Genomic DNA, 22500 nt, shown 5'->3' with positions numbered 1-22500 from the left:
ATCTTTACGTAGATAAAATTCTAAATCTAAGTTAAATTTATTTTTGATTTTATCACTACCTAAATAGGTTTATTTTTATTTTCGGATATTTATAGGAAGGTAAAAAGTTTTTCTTTTATCTCTAACTTCTCTTTTAGTTTTTCTTGTACTTTAATAAGAAATACCTATTTATGAGTAACTAAATATAAAAAAAATAAAATACAGTTTTGGATATAGACCTTTGAAACCTGTTTCCCTCCCAAACTCAATGGTACTTTTGGAAGGTTTTGATTCTTTTAAAATTCAAAGAAATTCTATATCGACTTAAAAACTATCAATATTAATTATTTTTATTCACTTTTACCAAACGGAAGGGGATAACTATTAAAATAATTAAAAAGTAAATTATGAAATACCTAGTACAGTGCCTACTTATAAAAAGTTATTAAGGCTTCCGATGCACGCAATAATAACTACACGATCTGATAAAAGCAATAATTTATCTGCGCACAACAATGCAAAAACAAAATCGTCTAAGGGCTACTACAAACGTATGCTTAATGCACTGATAGTGATTAATACACAAGGAGACCACATTAAACTTTATTTATTTTAGAAATAAACTATCGTGAGTGTTATTCATATTAATTGATTATGAAACACGGCTAAAACTCACGTGATATTCACGCGATGCAAGAACCAGCTCATGACTAAGGGCCCAGTATGGGTTCGAAACTAGTCGGGCATACTCCGACCTAATATCACGTGAGTTTTAGTCGTGTTTTATAATCAATTAACTTTATTTATATTCAAATTCATTAGGTGTTTTTCAAATAAAGAAATATCTGATACTTGTTTGTCTTGTTTCACAAATAAATAGGTACAGATCATCTTGGAAAAACAACATTATTGTTATTTTTTTAACATGACTATAATTTCCATTTCCTTTCCGACTAAGCAAGAAGCTTGAACTAGACGTGAGTTATCTGGACGCTGAACTATTCTACTAACTATTCTGTAGTTAGTAGAATAGTTCAGTGAACTGATATCGAATCCAAACTTTTCTGATTTGCAAATTATAGAAATACTAGCGGACGCCCGCGACTTCGTCCGCGTGTAATTCAGTTTTTCACAAAAGGAGAAATTTGAGTGGAACATTTATAGAATTAAATTTAAATGTTCAAAATTTTTAGTAATATAAATGTCAGTTAATAAAATTAAACAAAAATTTACAAATCAATTACAATTGTCAAAAATAATGAAATTAATAAGCTATTATATAATGATTTATTTATTTTGCTATTATTTTATTAGTATTTTGTCGGACCTGGGTGACGTTGTCGCATGGGTTCGCCGAATTTTCGCGGATGATAGCAAAATAAATAAATCATTATATAATCATGATGTACTTCCGCAAAGTAACGCCTGCTTCTATCCAATATTAATAAGCTATGTCCAATTTTAAAATGAAATAATAAGTCAATAATATTTTTAGTTATTTATAAATGATAGTGTAAAAAGTGTAGGTTGTCGTGGATATGACAGTACAATAGTATAAAGTATATAATTATTATTATGATGCGATAGTACAACGTGTGCAGTCACCTTTACTCCGTCGGGTCGTTGCACGGCGATAAAATAAAAAATAAAAAGAGTGCGCGCGCGCTTTCGATATCTTTGCCTTTGATCCTACCGCCGCGTCCCCCTCCCCGCACCCCTCCGCCCTCGCGCTCCCTCCAAGACTTTATAACATATAATTGCAATTATCGTAAGTATTTATGCGTGTTAGCTCACATTATAAATGGTATCTCTTTTTATAAATGTTTATTTTTGTTCGATAAGATAGGCTGACGGGTGGAATGTTACGTATTTTACTTGTTTTTTTTTCTGTAATTACCCTAATTGAAATAATTACTTGTTTACGCTCAATTGTAACTGTGAAATTCTTCGATTTTTAACTCTACGAGAGGGAATTGCTGTAGCTATGGCTGACTCACGAAAATATGTTAACTTGAAAACATATTGTAGACTAATTCCTTTAACCAAATATTTTAAAATAAATATGTACTTACCTACCATAAAAACAGTGTCATAACAAAATACATAATGAAATACCTACCAAATTGACTTAATACTTTGCTATTCTCATTAGTCTTCACATTAAAGAATAAATAGTTAACAGACCCGACAAAAACCCTTATATACTACCTACCTACCTCAATTTATATTGTAATTAGATTTAAGACAAAACACACCCCTTTACCTAGATGTACTATAAATATGTACTTACATTACATCAGTCTAATGTTGAAGTGTAAGTAGATTAATAATTATATAAAATCGATAATTTTGGCGTCAATGACTCGATAAGATTTAGATTACTTATCGATATACAATCGATATTAATTAATTGGAAGCGATCTAATCTACAAACGATTGATTATAATCTATGATAATGCTCAAGTTAAGTAGGTATTCTAACAATTTTTTATATTTTGTACTTTAGTAATTATTAATTAGATATGAATCTTGTATGATACTCGTAAGTACTACAATTTAGACCAAGGAGTCTTTTTCTGTTCTGTTTTTATATTCTTTGTATCAAGTATGAATTGTTTTGTTTTGATTCAAAGATATTGTACACCTATAAAGGCTTTTTCCCCCCCAAATGGATGGTAGAAAACCTGGATCATAGACGAAATTATCAGCTGGTTCAATTTGATTACTTTTTTTACTTTACAAATGTTACAATTATCGGTACCTTGGTAAAAGGACGCGGTAGTTTATACTCACAAAAATCAAAACTCAAAAGCTGCCCGCTTACCTGCGCTAATGATAGGGTCCCGGGAACTCACACCTTTTCCGAACAAAAAGTTTCCAAAAATTATAAACTCCTACGTCAAAGGCGCCGACGATATAGTGCTTTGTTATCGGAACAGAAAACATAGATAGCGATGAAATGTTATATGTATTGTGGTATAGTATTACTAATCTATATTTATACTTAATATACTTAATACGTAATTACTTAATCCTATCCTACTAATATTATAAACGCGAAAGTTTGTATGGATGTTTGGATGTATGTTTGGATGTTTGTTACTCTTTAACGGCGCAACTGGAAATAGATTTTACTCTGGATTAACACATAGGCTACTTATTATCCCGATTTTATTCACGAGATTTACGAAAACCTTATGATTTTGATGGTATGAGTGTTTGTTACTCTTTCACGTCTCGGCTACTGAACCGAATCGCCTGAAATTTTAAGTACAGATAGATTATAGTCTGGATAGATACATTACGATATTGAAATTGTTGAAATAAGGGATACTTTACGAGCAAATGTGTTATAAAAACGAACTAATGTGTTGTCTTTGAGTTGTGAGTGTTATTCACATTAATTGATTATGAAACACGGCTAGAACTCACGTGATATTAGGTCTGAGTATGAGAACCAGCTCATGACTAAGGGCCCCGTATGGGTTCGAAACTAGTCGGGTATACTCCGACCTAATATCACGTGAGTTTTAGCCGTGTTTCATAATCAATTAATGTGTTGTCCGTGAAAACAGCCTTACAACAACAGAACGAAGCCAGGCGGTGTCATAGTTAAGATGAATTGGTAAACCTTTAATTCCCCGTGTATATTTATGGCGTTACGAACCAGTTTTAAAATAACTTAGCGCGTTTTTTAGTAAAAAGAGCTTTGTGCGTCCGCCTACCTGCTGTAATTAGGGGCAATTTGTAGCCCTTCGGGGTTCGCAGCGCCTCTCGTGTGCGAGGGTGACCATGGGGCTACCACTACTGGGACTACTGGGACTACTACATTAAAATGCATTTATTAATATTTGGTGTCCCAAAAATAGTATATTTTATTTTACATGTGACTGTCTGGGTCAATTTAGGGTATAATTTATTAATATGCATTTAGACTATCATTTTTAATTGACTGATTTTTTAACGGCCCTCTGTAAGGAGACGTCTTCTTAAAGAATGTAATATGGAACTTAACCCATCACGCGGCTCCTATGCGGGTTGGTGAAAAATGACAAAAAATCTGCTACAGTCAGTGACAGATTTATAATAAAGTGCTCTCCGAGGCACCAACTTCCCGTCTCGGGGTTGCTACTGAAAATTTATTAGACAAAATAAGAAAAATTGTCTCAAAGATGTACAAGAAGTGTTATAGGTACTTATGAGTATAACGCAATTGCACAAAATTATATTTCTTACCTGTCCATGCATACTATAAGTACTTGAGTAAAGAAACAGATGAATTCAGGCAGCAAACACAAAACTTGATCAAAATGTTCAACTCGTTTTTAGAACATAATAAAAATATACATCATAAGTAATAAGCTATTCAAAAGATTTCGATTTTTAGCATTAAATGAAATGTAAAATGAGACTAGTCTCAGTGTATCCAAAATGTATGGTGACAGTATGCGCGGGCGCCGGTTGCCGCAGGCTGCGTCTAAAGTTTCGTCAGAGAGGAGTTTTATTACGTTATGATACTTTCATAGTTTGAGCAGGAAGTGATGTTTAACTATGCTATTGTTACACCAAACTCGAAAATAACTTACACTCTTTGATGATATACACTGACATTTCGTAAATTATTTCGATACGACGACAACGATGATGTGACAAAGTTTAATTTTTTATACAATCACGAAGACCTGGCTAATAATGGCCCAATCTGTCTACGACTGAAGGAATAGAAATATAAAGAAACAGAATCCATAATATTATAAATGCGAATTTAAGTCCTTAGAACGGAACAAGGGCTTCTTTTTATCTCGGAAAATCCACGGTTTGCATGCATGTTCCCGTTCCCGTAGGAATGCGGGGATAATATAAAGCCTTCCTCGATAAATGGGCTATCTAACACTGAAAGAATTTTTCAAATCGGACCAGTAGTTCCTGAGATTAGCGCGTTCAAGCAAGCAAACAAACAAACTCTTCAGGTTTATAATATAGATTTATAATAGTTTAAAGAAATGTACAATGCCCAAATGCCCCGGGGGCCTCAAGCTCAGGGGGTTCGAATCCTTTAAAAAAATTGTGGTCGAACTGACTTGATAAAACCTAACCAGTTTAGATAGTAGTGGTGCCCCATTCTTTCATTTGCACCAGGCCCCTTATCTAGCTACGCCACTGAGGTCAGCTAGTAACTGCTACAGATATATCTATAAGTAGTAGGTATGTTTGTGAATGAATCCCAACGATTGAATTCATAGAAAATCGCGAGAATCTTCTACGAAACTTTATATATACAAAGTAACTTCATCGTATCGTAGTTCGGAATAAAGTTGAACGACCTCCCCAGCATCAGATGAGAGATCCGTGAATGGACCGGCCCACTACGTGATTTAAGATAACTGCCTACTTTTGACAATTCCACAAATTTTTAACTAGTAACAATACAAGCGAATTTGAATACTAAAATAACAACAGAAGGTTAATTTTACTTCGTCTCTTTGTCTTGTGCGATTAGATTTAGGGTTGTCTATCACAATAAAGAAGAAAAAAAAATTTAATAATTATTACTCTTTAGTTTATTAGATCGTAGGCTACTTTGTATATTTACAAAATAATTACACCAATGCCCACTAATTGCAATGTTTTATTACAGATCATAATTACCTCTGATTATGTCACAGAGATACGTTATATATGACCTCTGGTTCGATTCGGAGGGCGTTTCCTCTCCAACTTTCCAGTTATGTACATTTGAAGAAATTAAATAAATCAAGTGTCTGAAACGGTGAAGGAAAACATCGTGAGGAAACCTGCATACCTGAGAATTTTCTTAATTCTCTGCGTGTGTGAAGTCTGCCAATCCGCATTTGGCCAGTTCGGTGGTGCTCAACAGTGAGCCGAATATGGATTGTAAAGATGATGATGATGCTGTTGCTACTGAATTATCTTAATTAATATTATGCTTCTATTTTTAATTTTAGAGATTATTTTTAATAAAATTGATGTGTTTCGGTCTAAATACCGGTTTAGTAACATGCTACTGAATTAGCAGTAAGTAGAAACACTGGTAATATGACCGAAAATAAACGGATTAAAGACGTGAACGAAAGAGAAATGGAAAAGGGAGACATTGAATGTTTGACATTATACATATACAAGAGACAGCCCTAGAGCTGCGAAGAAAAAACTTTTCTCGTTACAGCAATCGTGATGCTCTAAATCTAAACGGCAGTTAAAGGCCAATTTATACTCCCTCGCAAAAAGTTAACGGTTTATTTTTATTGTCATCATGTAAGTAATCGAACAAAACATTTAATAGAAACCAACACAAATACTAAATCGTAATGTACCTAAATATCTAACTCTCATTATAAGGACTTTAATATAAGTACGAAAGCCAAAGTATTTGGCAACATTTTTAGTTAATAGACTTCTAGGTTACGATAGATTTTGCCATAATAAATAGGCAATCTATTATAAGTACAAAAGGTTACCTACCTATCTTAGGTATCCAGTTTTTTTTTAAATTTTAATTTCAGTAGTTTCGAAGACAAGTAGTGCGATCTATTTTTTGAATAACTTGGATTTTGAGATCAGAGATGCACATACAGTTTACAATTTTTTTTTCTTTTCCCTCAAAAATCCCAAACCCCAATATTCAGATTTCATGTCTTCACGTCACACGTCTGCGTTATGGTCACAAGAATAATATATATATATATATATATATATAAAATGAAAATGAATTTTCAACGTTATTGGTCCAGTAGATTTGGGGAAAATAGTGACGAACGGAAACACGCGAATGATCCTATAAGCGGTCCGTTTTTATACGTTAATAACCCTAAAACCGCAAATATGTACCTATATTAATTTTAATAGCATTGCAACTAAGGCCGAAAACATCTACGAGTAAAATAAATATAATAAAATAATACTTATTTCCGGTTTTAGCAAGATTGGCATACGGGTAGGCAATATGGTAATTACGGATAGGTACCTATTAAATATATCAGAACACACGCGAGCAATGTACTATCACTATCGTTCATAGTCGCTATTTGATAATAATAAGTGGTTTATCAAAGAATTATTGAGATATAAACCAATATCAACTATCGTAAAAAAATATAGCACTCCGGCAGTTGACATCTCGTGTTAAGATAGTATGTGTCATCTATCAACAATTAGACGCAATTACCCAATCAAAACAAAGCATTTTTTTTGTTTTTTATAGCTATTTGAGTGAGATGACGTCATAAATTCTTTTGTCCTTTCGTAAACATGGCGAACTTACTGTTATTTTTTTTCATTAAACATGCTTATTTATTTCTATACATGTCAATTGAATCTACTTATCTATACAAACTACTAAAAATAAGCAATATAAAAATTATGACGAACTAGTTAATTACATCTGTTTCTTAGTGATTTTTATTGTCGTAGTGAGTTTCGTAGTGCGTCGAGAAAACTGTAAATCTTCGATCTACTGAAACAAAGTGGTCGAACTTTGTTAAAGCACAGAATACCCACTTAACACGAAAAAAAAACGTCTGTGTTTTAAAGCAAAGTCGATCTAAAACGAGAAATTGCTAGTAGAACTTTTATGAAACATAATTATGATCAGCAAATACATATGATTATGCATAATATTAATAGGCTAATAGACCAGTTAGGCTATTCTGTAACGATATTTTTATTTCTCACAAATGCTATCTGTTTAACACGATACTATGGAATGAGAAAGATAGCGGTGAATTCGAAATTCGCACTTGGGAATTATACAAACCATCGTTAGAGAATAGCCTTCCTGCTGTAGCTTGACGATCTCACTTCTGATTTTTGTACAATTGAGCGAGCGAGCGAGCCGAATCAATATCCACTAGCGCTCTCATAAACAAGGATAGCCAGATAGCGGTATCGTTTGGTGGGCGGCCATTTATTTTTATTTATATTTTTATCGCTTTAAGTGCTGACGTGTATCACTAATGCGCGATAAACAGCTTCACAGGCGCCGCTTGATAAAGCGCGTTCAATTCCGTTAAGCTAACACTACACGGGTTAGCATTGACGCCGATTCAGGACAGACAAGTGACACATGTTATCTTTTGTGTAGTTTTGTTAATTGTTTGTTTTTGCGCGCCGCTAGCCCACCTGTTCACCCCTCGCAATCGTATCTATAATGTTGCGGTAAGGTGTTAACATTACGGACATTTTTTGACTATTTTTAGGGGACTGACCACAATACTGATAATCGAAAACCCCTTTCCGATTGTATCTAGCATAGCTACGTACGTCCGGAGCTGTTAACATTACGGACATTTTTTGACTATTTATAGGGACTGACCATAATACTGATAATATAAATCTCCCTTGCGACTGTATCTAGTATCTACGTAATGTTGCGGTGTTGTTATCATTACGGACATTTTTTGACTATTTTTGGAAGTCTGACTACAATACTGATATTTATTCTACTTGAAAAATGTTAGTTTGTTGGTAAATAAGTAATTATCTTTATTTAAACGTTCATATTACTTAGTATTGAATTTGAATTTGAGTTACACAGTAATATCTCTATGTTTTGAGAAAAATATATCTATAACATCTAAAAAATAAAGTTAACCGAAAATCGGAAACTTAGTCAATCTTTTTTGATCCCTAGACCAGCCAAGATTTTACTTCGAGTTCGTGTCATGGCTAGAATAACAATAGATTTCTTTATAAATAAGAAACGACTCTTGTTTATTCTTGATTAGATTACACAAGGCTAATGGCTATCTACTCTTATGTTTATAACACTCATCACTCATCCCTAACTAAAAAAGTTAACATTATTACCTATTCAATAAAAAAAGAATCATAAAAATCGGTAAAGAAACACCAAAGTTATACAAGAAATACGCTAAACCATCGCGCGTAAATACTATACTAATAGCATTAACAACTGAGTCTTAGGGCCATAAATCATTTCTCTATATCTATCTCGCTTGCACTTATGGGTCTTATGGAGCCGTCTAGTGAAGGGTGTAACAATGAAAGACATATTATCGATAAGTAAAGTTTATTATCGTATCTTGTTCACAAAATTAAAAAAATTAACAATATTTGATTTAATATAATACATATTTCATATTATATAATTATTAACTAAATAAAATTAATCTTCATCTGAGTCTTCATCATCAGAATCTTCGTCTTCTGCCAAATTTATTATATATTAGTATCCATAGTGCGCAACGAGTAACACATGAATGTATTTATTTAATTGCAGTAAACACATTTATAGCAAAAAAAATACGCAATGCAATTACATTAGAAACCGACCAATCAGAATCGTCCAAATCATTATTGACTCATCATTAGCACGTGCGCAGGTAGCCGTTTATCGATAATTAGGGTGCGCAGGTAGGCGCGCTGCACATTCCTATCTTTTTTGACTTTTATGACCGGACGACTCAGATGATAATGCGCATACTATAATTCATGCTATATGGATTATTTTTGTGTAAAGGTTGCCGCGCTCGACGCGACTCGCGAGGGGGGGGAATAAATAAAGAAGTGCAGCCTTAATGAGTAGGGTAGGGGTAGGGTCGGGTAGGGTAGGGGTAGGGTAGTGGTAGGATAGGGGTAGTTGAAAGTTTACAACGATTTTCACGCGGACGAAGTCGCGGGCGTCCGCTAGTCTAGAATATATTATAAAGTTAAAGTTAGTAACATAGTCTATAGAATGACTGAATTCCCATGTAACTAACTAACACTTACAATTTGTATACAATAAAATGTGCTGCATTATATGAGTAGTATAAGTCGGACGGGATAACATTAAACGAAAAAAAAGGAAACTAATTAAAAGCATTTTACATTTTTACTGAATCGAATTTATTAATAGCCCTTTATAAGTGGTCGTACATACGCTACAACCAGTTTTGGTTTTATATCGAATGACTTTTAGGGTTGTCACTTTACCATTTAATTTGAGGTCATATTCCTTTAATAGGTATATCTATAGGGATATAGCCAATTTGAAAACTTTAAACTCGTAGCATTGGCTCACCACACAACTCTTTTTTATTTATTTGCTTAAAAGACTTTGTTTAAATAAATAATATATTTAGTTTGTGTATTAATATGATCGAGTGATTAACGAAAAATATGCCATTAATTGCATTTTTATATTTTAAAGTATTGAGTAGGTACATTTAAAATTAATTTATTATAAAACACGGCTAAAACTTACGTGTTACATGAGTTTCATAGAGTTAGATTTCTTACTCTAAGATCGAAACAGTGATATGAAGTCTTAAAATCAGGACTGGCTTTCATGCTAAACACAACACTTTTAAGCAGCAAGTAAAAGTTAAACAATATCATGATTCTGACAGCCAATATAAAGTATCAGTGCAGGCCTCAGTAGTGGAAATGACACTTAAAAATAATTTTATTAATTTATCAATACTTAATATTATAAAGCTGAAGAGTTTGTTAGTTTGTTCGATTGATTGAACGCGCTAATCTCTGGAAGTACTGGTCCGATTTGAAAAATTCTTTCAGTGTTCGATAGCCCATTTATCGAGTAAGGCTATAGGCTATATTTTATCCCCGTATTCCTACGAAAACGGGAACCACTAGGGTGAAACCGCACAGCGTCTATTAGTCTTTCTATATTATTCATATTTCTTTTTTTAATAAATAATTAAATTATTTGCAGCAGCCCTAGTTCTCGAGCTCGCGGTGGGAGGCGGTTTGCTTTGATCCGCTTCGTGAAGCCAACTCGGCTTGTAACCATCGCCATGATGAGACAAGTGACGGCAGAAGCAGAAGACAGAAGCTTAGGCTTGGTGCAGAAGAAGCTAAAGGTCAAGCTTTAATAAAATCCATATGGGGTAATACAGGTTTTACAAATGGCGGGTCAGAGTGATAATATTTGACTGTATATGTATATTAACTATGACTAACAGATTTTAATGATAATGACGATACAGTGACATGCATAAGGTTAACTAGGGTAAGCATTCTGTCAGCCATTGACGGTCAATTATTTTCACGTTTCTGCAGTACAAACGGCAGAGAAGTCGTTTCATAAGCCGTCATGCACGCAGTGACCAATACACGATCAGTTAGTCGTGGGTGCTACAGAAACGTGAGTATAATTGATCGTCAATGGCTTGCATTATACGTACAAATTGTACTAAATTAAAAATTCCTTATCTAATAGGTTCGTAATGAATCCTAAGGGTAGACAGTGCATTTTTGCATTTATGAGTTGTACACGTCCAACTTAACTTGCTTAATAATGCACATTCAATTGTCGTACCTACTCCTAATACAGTCTTTCCCAACTAGTTGGAGGGGAAAGGGAATATTGATCATATTTAAAAAAGATATGGCAAATTAAAAAAAAAACAAAACTTACTTGGAATTTCTTATAATAAAGAAGAAAGGATCGAACCCAGGACTTCACGTTCCTAACAGACTAACCACTGGGGCAGAGAGATAGATAATAATCACTACACATTACTGTAAGCAAGTGAGATAGCCATCGCGGCGGCAATCAAAGCGATGAGTCAAGCCGACATCAAAGGAAGCGCTCGTGTTGATTTCGCGATATCTGCAGCAGACGAGTGTTGAACTGTTGAGTGTACAGTTTGTGTACAGTTTATACCTATAGCTATACCTAGGGTCATCAGCCAGGGTATTCAACTAGGGTATGCACTGTACGATTTGTTCAAAATAGAAAATTCCTTTACCAATCACGGTTCGTAGGTAACGATCTAATGGTAGGCAGTGCATTTTTGCTTCTATGAACGGCACACAGCTTTCCAATCAAACGATCAAATGCTGACTTTTCTCTATTTTTACTCGTCAAAAATTTATAATTCATTTATTTTATGTGAGCTCAGTTTACAAGCACTTTTGAAACGTTAGTTGAATATTTGTAAAGATTCTACCACCGGTTCGGAAGGCAGATTCTGCTGAGAAGAACTGGCAAGAAACTCAACAGTTGCTCGTTGGTCTATTGTCGTACCCACTCCTAACACAGTCTTTCCCGACTAATTGGAGGGGAATAGAAATATTGGTCATATTAAAAAAAAAGTAATGGCAAAAAAAAAGATTTAAGGGACAAGCTTTCATACGAAGTTTTCCCACCTCATCCTCTTAAAGGTAAACCCACGACACTCCTCATGAGTCCATCAGCAGATGGACGTCCACTGCAGGACATAGCCTTTTGTAGGGACTAAACATCACGATACTGAGCCACCTGCATCCAGCAGCTCGCCACAACACAATAGACTGCATTATCATACTCATAATAGGTAAAATGTAAAACTAGCGAAAGTCTAACTAACGTTAAGCAACAACAAATAATGTATACTAATCGCTTCGCGTAACAAACTATATCCGTGCTAAATACGAAATGTATCGTGTGAACCAGGCCAGTATAGTATGAGGATATCCGCAAATCAAAAATCACCCCACTACCATGTAGATAGGTAATTGATATTGAATACGTAACGCCTGGCGAAATATAGCGATATCCTGTCATGGCTAGACGGACTTGCAGTACCAGTCGACCTCCGTGGCGCAGTGGTATGTGCGTTGTATTTACAAGACGGCGGTCCTGAGTTCGATCCCCGGCTGGGCCGATTGAGGTTTTCTTGATTGGTCCAGGTCTGGCTGGTAGTTACCACCCTACCGGCAAAGACGTACCGCCAAGCGATTTAGCGTTCCGGTACGATGCCGAGTAGAAACCGAAAGGTGTGTGGATTTTCATCCTCCTCCTAACAAGTTGGCCCGCTTCCATCTTAGACTGCATCATCACTTACCATCAGGTGAGATTGTAGTCAAGGGCTAACTTGTATTATACTGGGCCGATTGAGGTTCTCTTAATTGGTCCAAGTCTGGCTGGTGGGAGGCTTCGGCCGTGAGTTACTACCCTACCGACAAAGACGTACCGTTTCTAGACGACGTACGCTACGATGTCGTGTAGAAACCGAAAGGGGTGTAGATTTTCATCTTACTCGTTAGCCCGCTTCCTTCTTAGATTGCATCATCACTTACCGTCAGGCTAACTTTCAAAAAATAAAAAAAAAAACAAAAACCAGTAGCGTAACTACAGGGTGGCAAACCTCAACGAGCTCACAGTTCGTAGGGACTCCCAGGCTATAAGCTTAAAAGTTATTAGAGATTAAAAAAAACGTGACGATTACAGGGGTCATATCCAATGGATTAGCTACAGGTATACTGCCTTAACTATAGTAAAGCCTATGTGTTAATCCAGAGTAAAATCTATTTTCATTTCATTCCAAGTTTCAGCCAAATCGCTTCTGTAGCTGCAGCGTAAAGGAGGAACAAACATACACACTTTTATACACACTTTTTATGTTTAAAAGATTATTAACGTAATATATTTAAATTCTTATTAAATGACTAGCGGACGCCCGCGACTTCGTCCGCGTGAAACTCGATGTAAAATTTCAACTACCCCTATCCTACCCCTACGCTACCCCTACCCTACCCCTCCCTACCCTACCCTAACCCTACCCTACCCCTACCCTATCCGTACAATATTGGTTTGTAGTAAATGCTATGTATCAGAGATGGCGCTGTATGTGAAAAAAGATTTTCCCACTTTTCCTGAATTTTCTTTGCTATAAACCTCATGGAGCCCGAGACCTTTCCAACGAATGCAAAACCGTGGAAATCGGTTCGTGCGTTCTGGAGTTATAGCGTTAGGAAGGAAAACCTGACTTATTTTTATATAGTAGAGATAAAAATTTTAATAAAAAAAATACAACCGACTTCAAAACCTAAAAACGTACCCACTAAACTAAAAAGCGAAAAATAACATCATAATATGTTCTACCTGCTGATCAGTATGAAGGCGGTGCTAAGCCGGTGATGTATTAATTCAAGCCATGTGAGCATATCTTATAGATTTAGATTTTGCAGACAGTGTTGTTTCATGTGGTCCTGTCAGAAATGGCTTAAATTAAGACAACACCGGCTAAGCACCGACTTCATACTGATCAGCAGGTAGAACATATTATGATGTTATTTTTCACTTTTTAGTTTAGTGGGTACGTTTTTAGGTTTTGAAGTCGGTTGTATTTTTTTTATTAAAATTTTTATTATTTTTCAATTTTTAGTGTAAAATTTCATCTCAAACGAATACCTCAGACGCCTAATCACAGTCACAACCCATCTTGGTACAAAATTCTCAGCAATACAAATTAATCAAGCCCAAGCACAAGGTAGCTACCGTAAACCGTCAAGGGGTTCCCTTCATTGACCTTGGTCTTCATCATCAGACCCCTAATAACAGACACAACTCATCTAGGTAGAAAGTTCTCAGCAATACGAATTAATCAAGGCCAAACACAAGGTAGATACTGTAAACTGTTAAGGAGTTCCCTTAATTGTCCTTGGTCTTCATCACCAAACCCCTAAATGACAGTCACAACCTATCTATGTGGAAAGTTCTCATTAATACAAATTAATCAAGCCCAAACACAAGATAACTGCTGTAAATCGCCAAAGAGTTCCCTCGTCTGTTTTATGACTCCATCATCAGATCGATTTTAAACCTTCATAATTTTGTATTTCTTAAAGGTACTAAATGGAAAAGTTTACGAACACACTAGACACCCATATAATTTTCGAAAGTTCCCCTCAATTTCTCCAGGATTCCATCATCAGATCTTGTCATGATGGCAATGGGACCAAATGGGGACTATACCGTTTCAAACAAAAAAAGAATTTTTGAAATCGGTCCAGGCGTCTTTGAGTAATCGGTGTACATACATAAAAAAAAAAAAAAAATACCGACCGAATTGAGAACCTCCTCCTTTTTGAAGTCGGTTAAAAATAGCGACAATATCAATGAAATAACAAATGTTATGTAATACAAATCAAAACAGATTACAAACCCGTTAAATCTATCCAAGCATGCGCTCGTAAAACCACCCCTTCATAAATTACACACCCTCTGACGATGAAAGCTCTGGGAACTGATGTGGCCATAGAGATTTTACACAAGAGATAAAAAAACATTGTTCAACGATTTATTGCCCTCCTTTATTCCCTTGCGCCCTGCGTATTGGAAAGGTTTTATATTACGTCACTGACTGTTACTGTTCTGTTGACTCTACCCAGCCCCTCTAGCCAATTGGCACGTCGATTCTCTGTCTACGATCGCAAACTCTTCGAAAAGTAGAAAAATGTATGGGAATGACAGATCTTGATCACGTGACCTGTCGATAGCAAATGTCATTCCCATACATTTTTCTAGTTTTCGAAGCGTTTGCGATCGTAGAAAGAGAATCGACGTGCTACTTGGCTACAGGGCGGTTCTGTTGACTATACCCTGTAGCGAGCACTCCATAGATGCAAAATGCACTGCCTATGCCTACCCTGATGACACATTACAAATCATATATTGTAAAAGAAAATTTCCATTTTACAATATTTGTGTTTAAAAACTTTATTTGCGGCATGCATTAATGATAAATACCCTTACAAACGGAATGTTTGTCAAAATTGTTAGCTAACAATTAGTTTGAAGTTAAGTACATCAAGTGTGTTAGTGACGTCACAAAATGGATGACCGAGGATTTGAAGTTTGGAAAAATTTAAAACTCGAACCCAGGACCTCATGATTGAATGCCGCATAGACTAACCACTGGACCAACGGCCAGTTAGTAATAGCAAATAGATACGTATTGAATTTAATAATTCCTATGCCTGTGTAAGTAGATATAATGCGGATCCAAAGGTATCCTATTCCACATTGTAGGAAATTGTGACTCATATTACAATAAACCATTAGTAAGTTTGAAACGATTGCCGCAGATATAAATAATGCTGTTATCTGTATAGCAGATACCTCTACTATACCTCAAATAGAGCTAGATAGGTAGGTATAACAAATAAATACGATAAACTTATCTATATTATAATAAAGCATTATAGGCTTTAGGCTGCCAAGTCCCACCTAAGCTACAAATATAATTATTAAAGAAAACAAGAGATGTTCATAGGACATTGTAGTCAATGACCTTTTATTGACAGAATTAATATCATTGTATGTAGTCAACAAAATGTTAAAGTAAGACACTTACTAGTAATACCCCCCCTCCCCCGGGGGGGTAAGGGGGAGGCTAATACCAGTCAGTCTCCCCAATTGCCAACCTCACCTGCTAGTGGTACACCCTGTAGATGGACCGACGAGGCTCTGACGACCGACGAATGGCGGTATTCCCACAGGCTAGATTACGAAATGCCTCAGGCCGGTGTCGGGCAGCAGCGACATCGGCGCGTGTAATCTAGCACTGCCCTGACCAAGCCGCATGCCCAGCGTGGTCAGTATTGGGCAAAACTTTGTATGGACGGTTTGAAGTCCCTACAAAAGGCCTATGTCCTGCAGTGTACGTCCATCGGCTGATATGACGAATATCACCCTATAGGGATACCTACCTACATCCTCATCATCATTAACAGGCGATGGACGTCCACTGCTGGACGTAGGCCTCTTCATGGACTTTCAAACACAACGGTCTCGAGCCGCCAGCATCCAGCGGCTCTCTGCAACCCGCTTGATGTCCTCGGTCCATCTAATGGGATCGATCAACACTACGCTTTAAGGCGCGGGATCGCCTTTCCAGCACCTTGGGACCCCAAGGGCCATCGACTATGTGCCCTGCCCATTGCTACAACAGCTTCACGACCTCGCTGAGCTATGTCAGTGAGAACTTACTGACAAAGCTCAGCCCTAGGTGCCTCTATAGAATTCAAAAGGGAAACTAGGTATAAGGACAAAGGTTTTACATACTCTTCGAGGCAAGATAGGCTATAACAACATAACAAGACCAACCAACTTCGGACCGAGAACTATGAAGACGACTTACTGAGAAGAGAATCCAGACATCCCAGAGAGAACAACCTAGAAATCGAACCCAGGACCTAAAGATCCGAAAACATATTTACTAACCACTGAACCAACGGAGCAGTTATATACAACATCGTATCGAATTCGTAATTCAAAACAAATTCATCTAAAATATAATAACAAAAGTAGGGTAACCAACTAGAAACAGATGGTTGGACAACAAAACAAAACTTGAAAGCAATTTAAACTAAATTGTTGCCCAAAATGCCCCGAGCCTGTAATTATAGCCGACCTCAACGGGGGACAAAATAAGATTGTTCTTAACATTCAACTACAAAAAAAAAAAATTAAAAATAAACTCCGAAATCACTATAACATCGGAAATAGTAAAAAAACATTAAGAAAAATATTTAAATATTATTTTTTATTGTTAGTGATATTTTAAGGAATTAAAACTCACCGCTTCTTCTGCCTCCTTCTGGTCTCTATGGCCAATGAGATTGGGCATAGCGGTCCAATTGTACCCCAGATCCTGGCACTGGGACAGGGTGATCCTCTCGCATTTCCCACCCTCCTCCTCCTGGCCAGCAGCGACCATCCAGACCAGGAGAAAAACACACAAAATCCTCCCCATCATAAAGTCACAATAACAAAACTTGATAAAACAGTAATAATTCCTCTCATGTTCAAATAAATCAGTTAAGAAAACATACACACGGTCGTAAAAAGTTTTGTAAATCAATTGTTTGTATTTGTATTCCGTAACACACGTCCTCCGCCGAACAATACACGCTGCGGACTGATTCAAATTTCGAATTTTGTTTTCAGCGGAGCGGCAGGCGGCGTCTCAAAGGCAAAAGGAATGAAACCGGTCGACCGCTCGCCCCGACCGGTGCGTTCTCTGGGTTCTCTCGATAAAAGACTGTACGCATGAGAAGGGCATTACGGAGAGAAAAAAAAGATGCCTAATTCGTGCATCATGCATGGCTCAACGCAATCAGTGGGTGTAATTTTGTTATAAGCATCCGGAGGTGAGAACTGAGAAGTTTCGAGACAATGATGAACATAATATTAAAATTAAATTAATTTTGATGCCTGAATTGAACCTTATTACTATCTACTTCGCTTCGCTTTGGAAAATTAATATTACAACATCCATGCAGTTTTTTCTTAATGACGTTATTCTTACGTGAATGGCGACATATCCAAAACTTAATTATTTCTTTCAACCTCTTCTCTATACCTATGTATCTAATATCTAATCGTTGTAAAGTTGCCTAGGCTTTGTATAAATAAAATGCGAAATTAGTTTGTAATGATCCCGGAAAAGTGCGAGAGGGACACCTAAGGGCTTTTATCGCTCACTCTTTTATCTCCCAGGCATCCCAAGTAGAATACACAATTAGGCCCCTTCATTACATCACTTCAATAACACCTTTAGAATGTAAACAACGAAGCACAATTCCCACCTCTATATTCATAGAGTTAAGACAAAAAATCGATCTACAATCTTTGTATCTTCGTCGGTGTTCGCGACCAGTTTTCGTCGAACTTGGGTTCGAAGGGTTTCTGTTTTATCTTGAAAGGCTATGAGGGCTCCAGCTACAGTGGTCAGTGGTATGAATAGATGCATTGTGAGAGCGGGACGGGGCGAATGAAGTCAAAGGCGCCGCCGCTGCGCGTACGCAGGCCGGACGAGAGCGGAATGCTTAATTAAGGACGCATGCGTGGACTGTGGGGTGTGGGTTGTGGTGCAAATTATAAGAGTAATTAAGAAAAAAGTGACAAGTACATTGATTTACAAATCATTGACTTCTAAATATGAAGAAGTTTCAATACAGCATAAACCTGCAGCATTTACCCTGTATTTGGCTTACAAAACTGTAGAAGTGAACTGTAGAACTGTAGAAGTAGCTAGAACAGACATATAAACTGAATATCGGTCCAATTTGAAGAATGGTCTAGTATTCCATGATGATGATGATGGTAATGATGACGATGATGATAATGATTAAGATGGTGATTAAATGATATTTTGCATCAATCAATCAAAAAAAGATCTTATTCGCTCTTGTATAGAATAAGAACTGGGTTGCATCCAAACAAGCATAATTACATCCTGTAGAAAACTGATAAGCCGAGTACCTTTTATGGCAGTCGACAATCCTAATCAGTCAATTGATAAAAATAAATATCGACTGTTACTCACTATCCTACTTTCACTTATCGCCCCAAACGATTACAAACTAAAACAATTTTATAGAATTGAAGTTTTAAAGTGCCCTCGATATATTTGATAAGATAAAGAGGTATCAGATGGAGCATTGCATAACGGTATCTGCATAAACAATCGTAAGAATTCATTGATAAGCCGGCGGCAAACAGTTTACAGAACGAGAACAATGAAATCACTATCTCTGCTAAGCACCCAATAAAAGAACAATTGGGGACAATAAGGATGTTGACTTGTTTTCGAAATTACCAGTTACCTACTTTTGTTAATATATGTTTTATTGAGCTGTTTATTACTAAAAAACTCAATTTTAAAATAAAACTTATGGTTGTAAGTCTTTTTACAATCGCATTGTATCTGTGACTTCCACAGAACATTACTTCTTGTTATATGTGGTGACGTGTCTATCAAATTAGTATTATTTCATATAAGAAACTAATTTACTAGCTCACCAACCCACATTAGAGCAGGTTTAAGCTTCATTATTCATATCTCCTCTACTTTAAGGATGAAGGCCTGGCCGTGTAGTGGATGGTGTTAAAACAGGCCGATAATGATGAAACGACTAATTTATACTTACATAATTTGCCAGTAAGTACTTATGTTCAATCAATCATCGTCATCATCATCATTATCATCATCATCATCATCCTCATCATTATTCTCTTCGTCATCACCATCAACATCAATTTCAAAATCGCTTGCTCTTTAGACTCGAGCCAATGACTGAGTACAGTCAGCCGAGAATCGTAATTAAAACGTCAGATATGGCCCGGGCACTGGGCACCGGCGGCACGATTGACGCGGGCACATGCAAATGTGCAGGAAGTGCCCACGGAATAACAATTCCCCAATCTGCCCCGCCCGGTATCACTTACACGCGAAAATTATTTTTATCTGATAAACATTATGTCAGTTTAAAACTTAAATGGCCAAACCAGTTTTCTTTGTTGGCACCCCGACTAATGGGACCTCAGACTTATATATCTACTGTGCCTCAGAGCAGCGTTTTGTTTTTGTTTGAATAATATTTATGTCACATTCACAACTGAGATGAATCTAATTGCAGAGGTGATGGGAGAGATTCTACCATTAGAATCAGCTCTTGCCCGTGACCCTTTATAAGAGGCTCATAATAATAGGGATGATGACAGTTTTTTAAATTGTATATAAATTAAGAGTACGCTAATAGTAAAGCAATTTTGTAAAAGGAAGAAGGTATCTGCGATCATTACTTTCGGAGCTACAGGGATTTAAAGGGTCAGATTTGCGGCGCTGCCGTGGATCCCTGAAAAACGCCCTATACAAAATGGTACGAACTTATGACGTCGTAGGCAATTAATGATCGTTAGATTTGTATGGGCGTTTAAACAAAATTACTAATATCTTTGTTATTTCTGCGTTTATGTTTATAGTTGATGAAAGAAGCAATCCACAAGTGAAACGTGACAAATCATACGTCAAATTCATCAAACGTATCGGTAGAGCGCAGTATAAATAATGAGACATCTTGATACATTCTATTTCTGGGCCATTTCCGCACTTGGTCACGATGTTGACCGTTACTGCGTAATTAAAATACACTATACGCGGTTTCTGCCGAGTAATTTTCTTTCCCGCGGAAATACGTCGATAAAATATATGACACTCCAAAAACGTACTTTCTATTAATAAAAGAATTTTCAAAATCGGTTTAGTAGACCACCTACGACCTCACGAATTTTACCTCTTTATAATATCAGTATAGATAATATTGTCGATAACCACAACCCTTCGGCACTCAAGTAAAGACCCATACACAGATCATCATATTCAACATGACCATATAAATGCTGGAGATTTTCTAGTTGGGACTTTTGAAAAGTTTGCATCTCAAGGTCGCTTATTTGCGGGTAGTCGCAAAAATCTGGCGGCGCGCTCTGCCGTTACAGTTTTTGCGTGATCGGCGCTCGTCATTCCGCTCAAATTGTACCGGCTTTGTATTGTTACCATGAATTCGCTTTTCAGGACACTCGAAACTTTTCCTTTAGATGTAACATTTTCTTTCAATTTCTTTTTTTTATATTTTTTCCCTTGCAATTAGCTGTGTAAGACAATAGCTCAACGGGTGGGCATTTTCTGTATTGTATCGCAAGCTTCTGAGGAGATAGATCTATAAAAGTGTGTTATGCTAGCCACAAACGGTCAATTATTCTCTCGTTTCTGTAGCACCCACGATTACAATAATTGATCGTGTGTTGGTCACTGCGTACATGACTTGTATAGTATGCCGCGTGGGTACTGCCGTTTGTTTTTCAGAAACGTGAGAATAATTGACCTTCAATGGCGACCTTTAGGTACTCAACTTTGGTTTACCACTTTTACTTTTACACCTTTATCATTGGATAGCAGGGACGATGGTTTCGAAGAAACAGATTCCTATCGCGTTACTTTAAAAAATAAAAACGAGTTTTACGGATATTGATAATTTAACGTAGTCAGTCAAAACACATTCAGACTACAAAACACATGTACTAGTTACCTACTAAAAAATGACAGTCTTCGCTACTATCGGGTAGCATATTACTTCACACGCAACATTTAAACAATGCAGCAAAAATACAAGAATGAATGAAATAAAAGTTCCCAAAATTGCGTTTAAAAAGCCAATTGGCATGGTCACCCTACAAGTCCAGAAAGCGGCCTTGTTTTTGCCAACCGTTGGCAAATTCACTTAATTGTGTCTACGACCCCGGGCCACGCCAGACGCGCGGTAATTGTGCCGAGTTGTCTTTGTGGCTCCAGCTCCCGCTAACTGGCAACTGTGCCATAATATACTCACTGGCACGATAATAACCCTAAAATGGATACAAATTAAACTTTTGGTGACATATTTTCGATAGACTCCTGGAAGGCAGTCTTACTTTATTACTACTGTTCCTTTTTTTTGACGAATGTAATAATAATCGCCTGTATATGTACACTGTTACTTCTACAAAATTGCTTCATTATTAAACAAATAATAGCCAATCTGTTTTTTTTTTTATTTTTTTTTAAAAGAGAATATTTGCCATATCTTTTAAATATGACCAACACTCCCATTTCCCTCCAACTAATCGTGAAAGAAGAAGTGGGTACGACAATAGACCAACGGGGCGGGGATCGAACCACCACCGCGGTAATGAGTCCGACTGCTCTAACCATTGAGTTAATTGCTAAACATGTTCGTTTTGATTAGTAATATGTTGATTTTAATATTAAATATTGGATAGAAGCAAATACAATTGCAAATAACTTTGCAATTCTACGTTGTAGAGTGAACATCTCCTGAGGATGCTCCGGTTTCGGGGTGAAACGTACGTAGAGAGTATTTTGTCGGACCTGGGTGACGTTGTCGCATGGGTTCGTCGACTTTTCGCGAATAATAGCAAAATAC

The 22500-nt window shown here is 36.6% G+C and overlaps 1 protein-coding gene across 1 annotated transcript in view; it reads right to left on the bottom strand.

Annotated features, from left to right (window-relative positions):
- LOC112049235 (frizzled-9) overlaps positions 1–17711 on the bottom strand; it is a 37468-nt gene extending 19757 nt beyond the window's left edge. Inside the window, exon 1 of the mRNA XM_024087045.2 lies at positions 17313–17711. Within this exon, the coding sequence (XP_023942813.2) occupies positions 17313–17489 (177 nt within the window). The 5' untranslated portion in view covers positions 17490–17711. The remainder of the gene's footprint in view (positions 1–17312) is intronic.
- Between the last annotated feature and the right edge of the window lie 4789 nt (positions 17712–22500).

The sequence above is a fragment of the Bicyclus anynana genome, chromosome 19, assembly GCF_947172395.1.
Source record: "Bicyclus anynana chromosome 19, ilBicAnyn1.1, whole genome shotgun sequence".
Taxonomy (NCBI): domain Eukaryota; kingdom Metazoa; phylum Arthropoda; class Insecta; order Lepidoptera; family Nymphalidae; genus Bicyclus; species Bicyclus anynana.
This window is presented reverse-complemented; position numbering and strand designations above follow the sequence as displayed.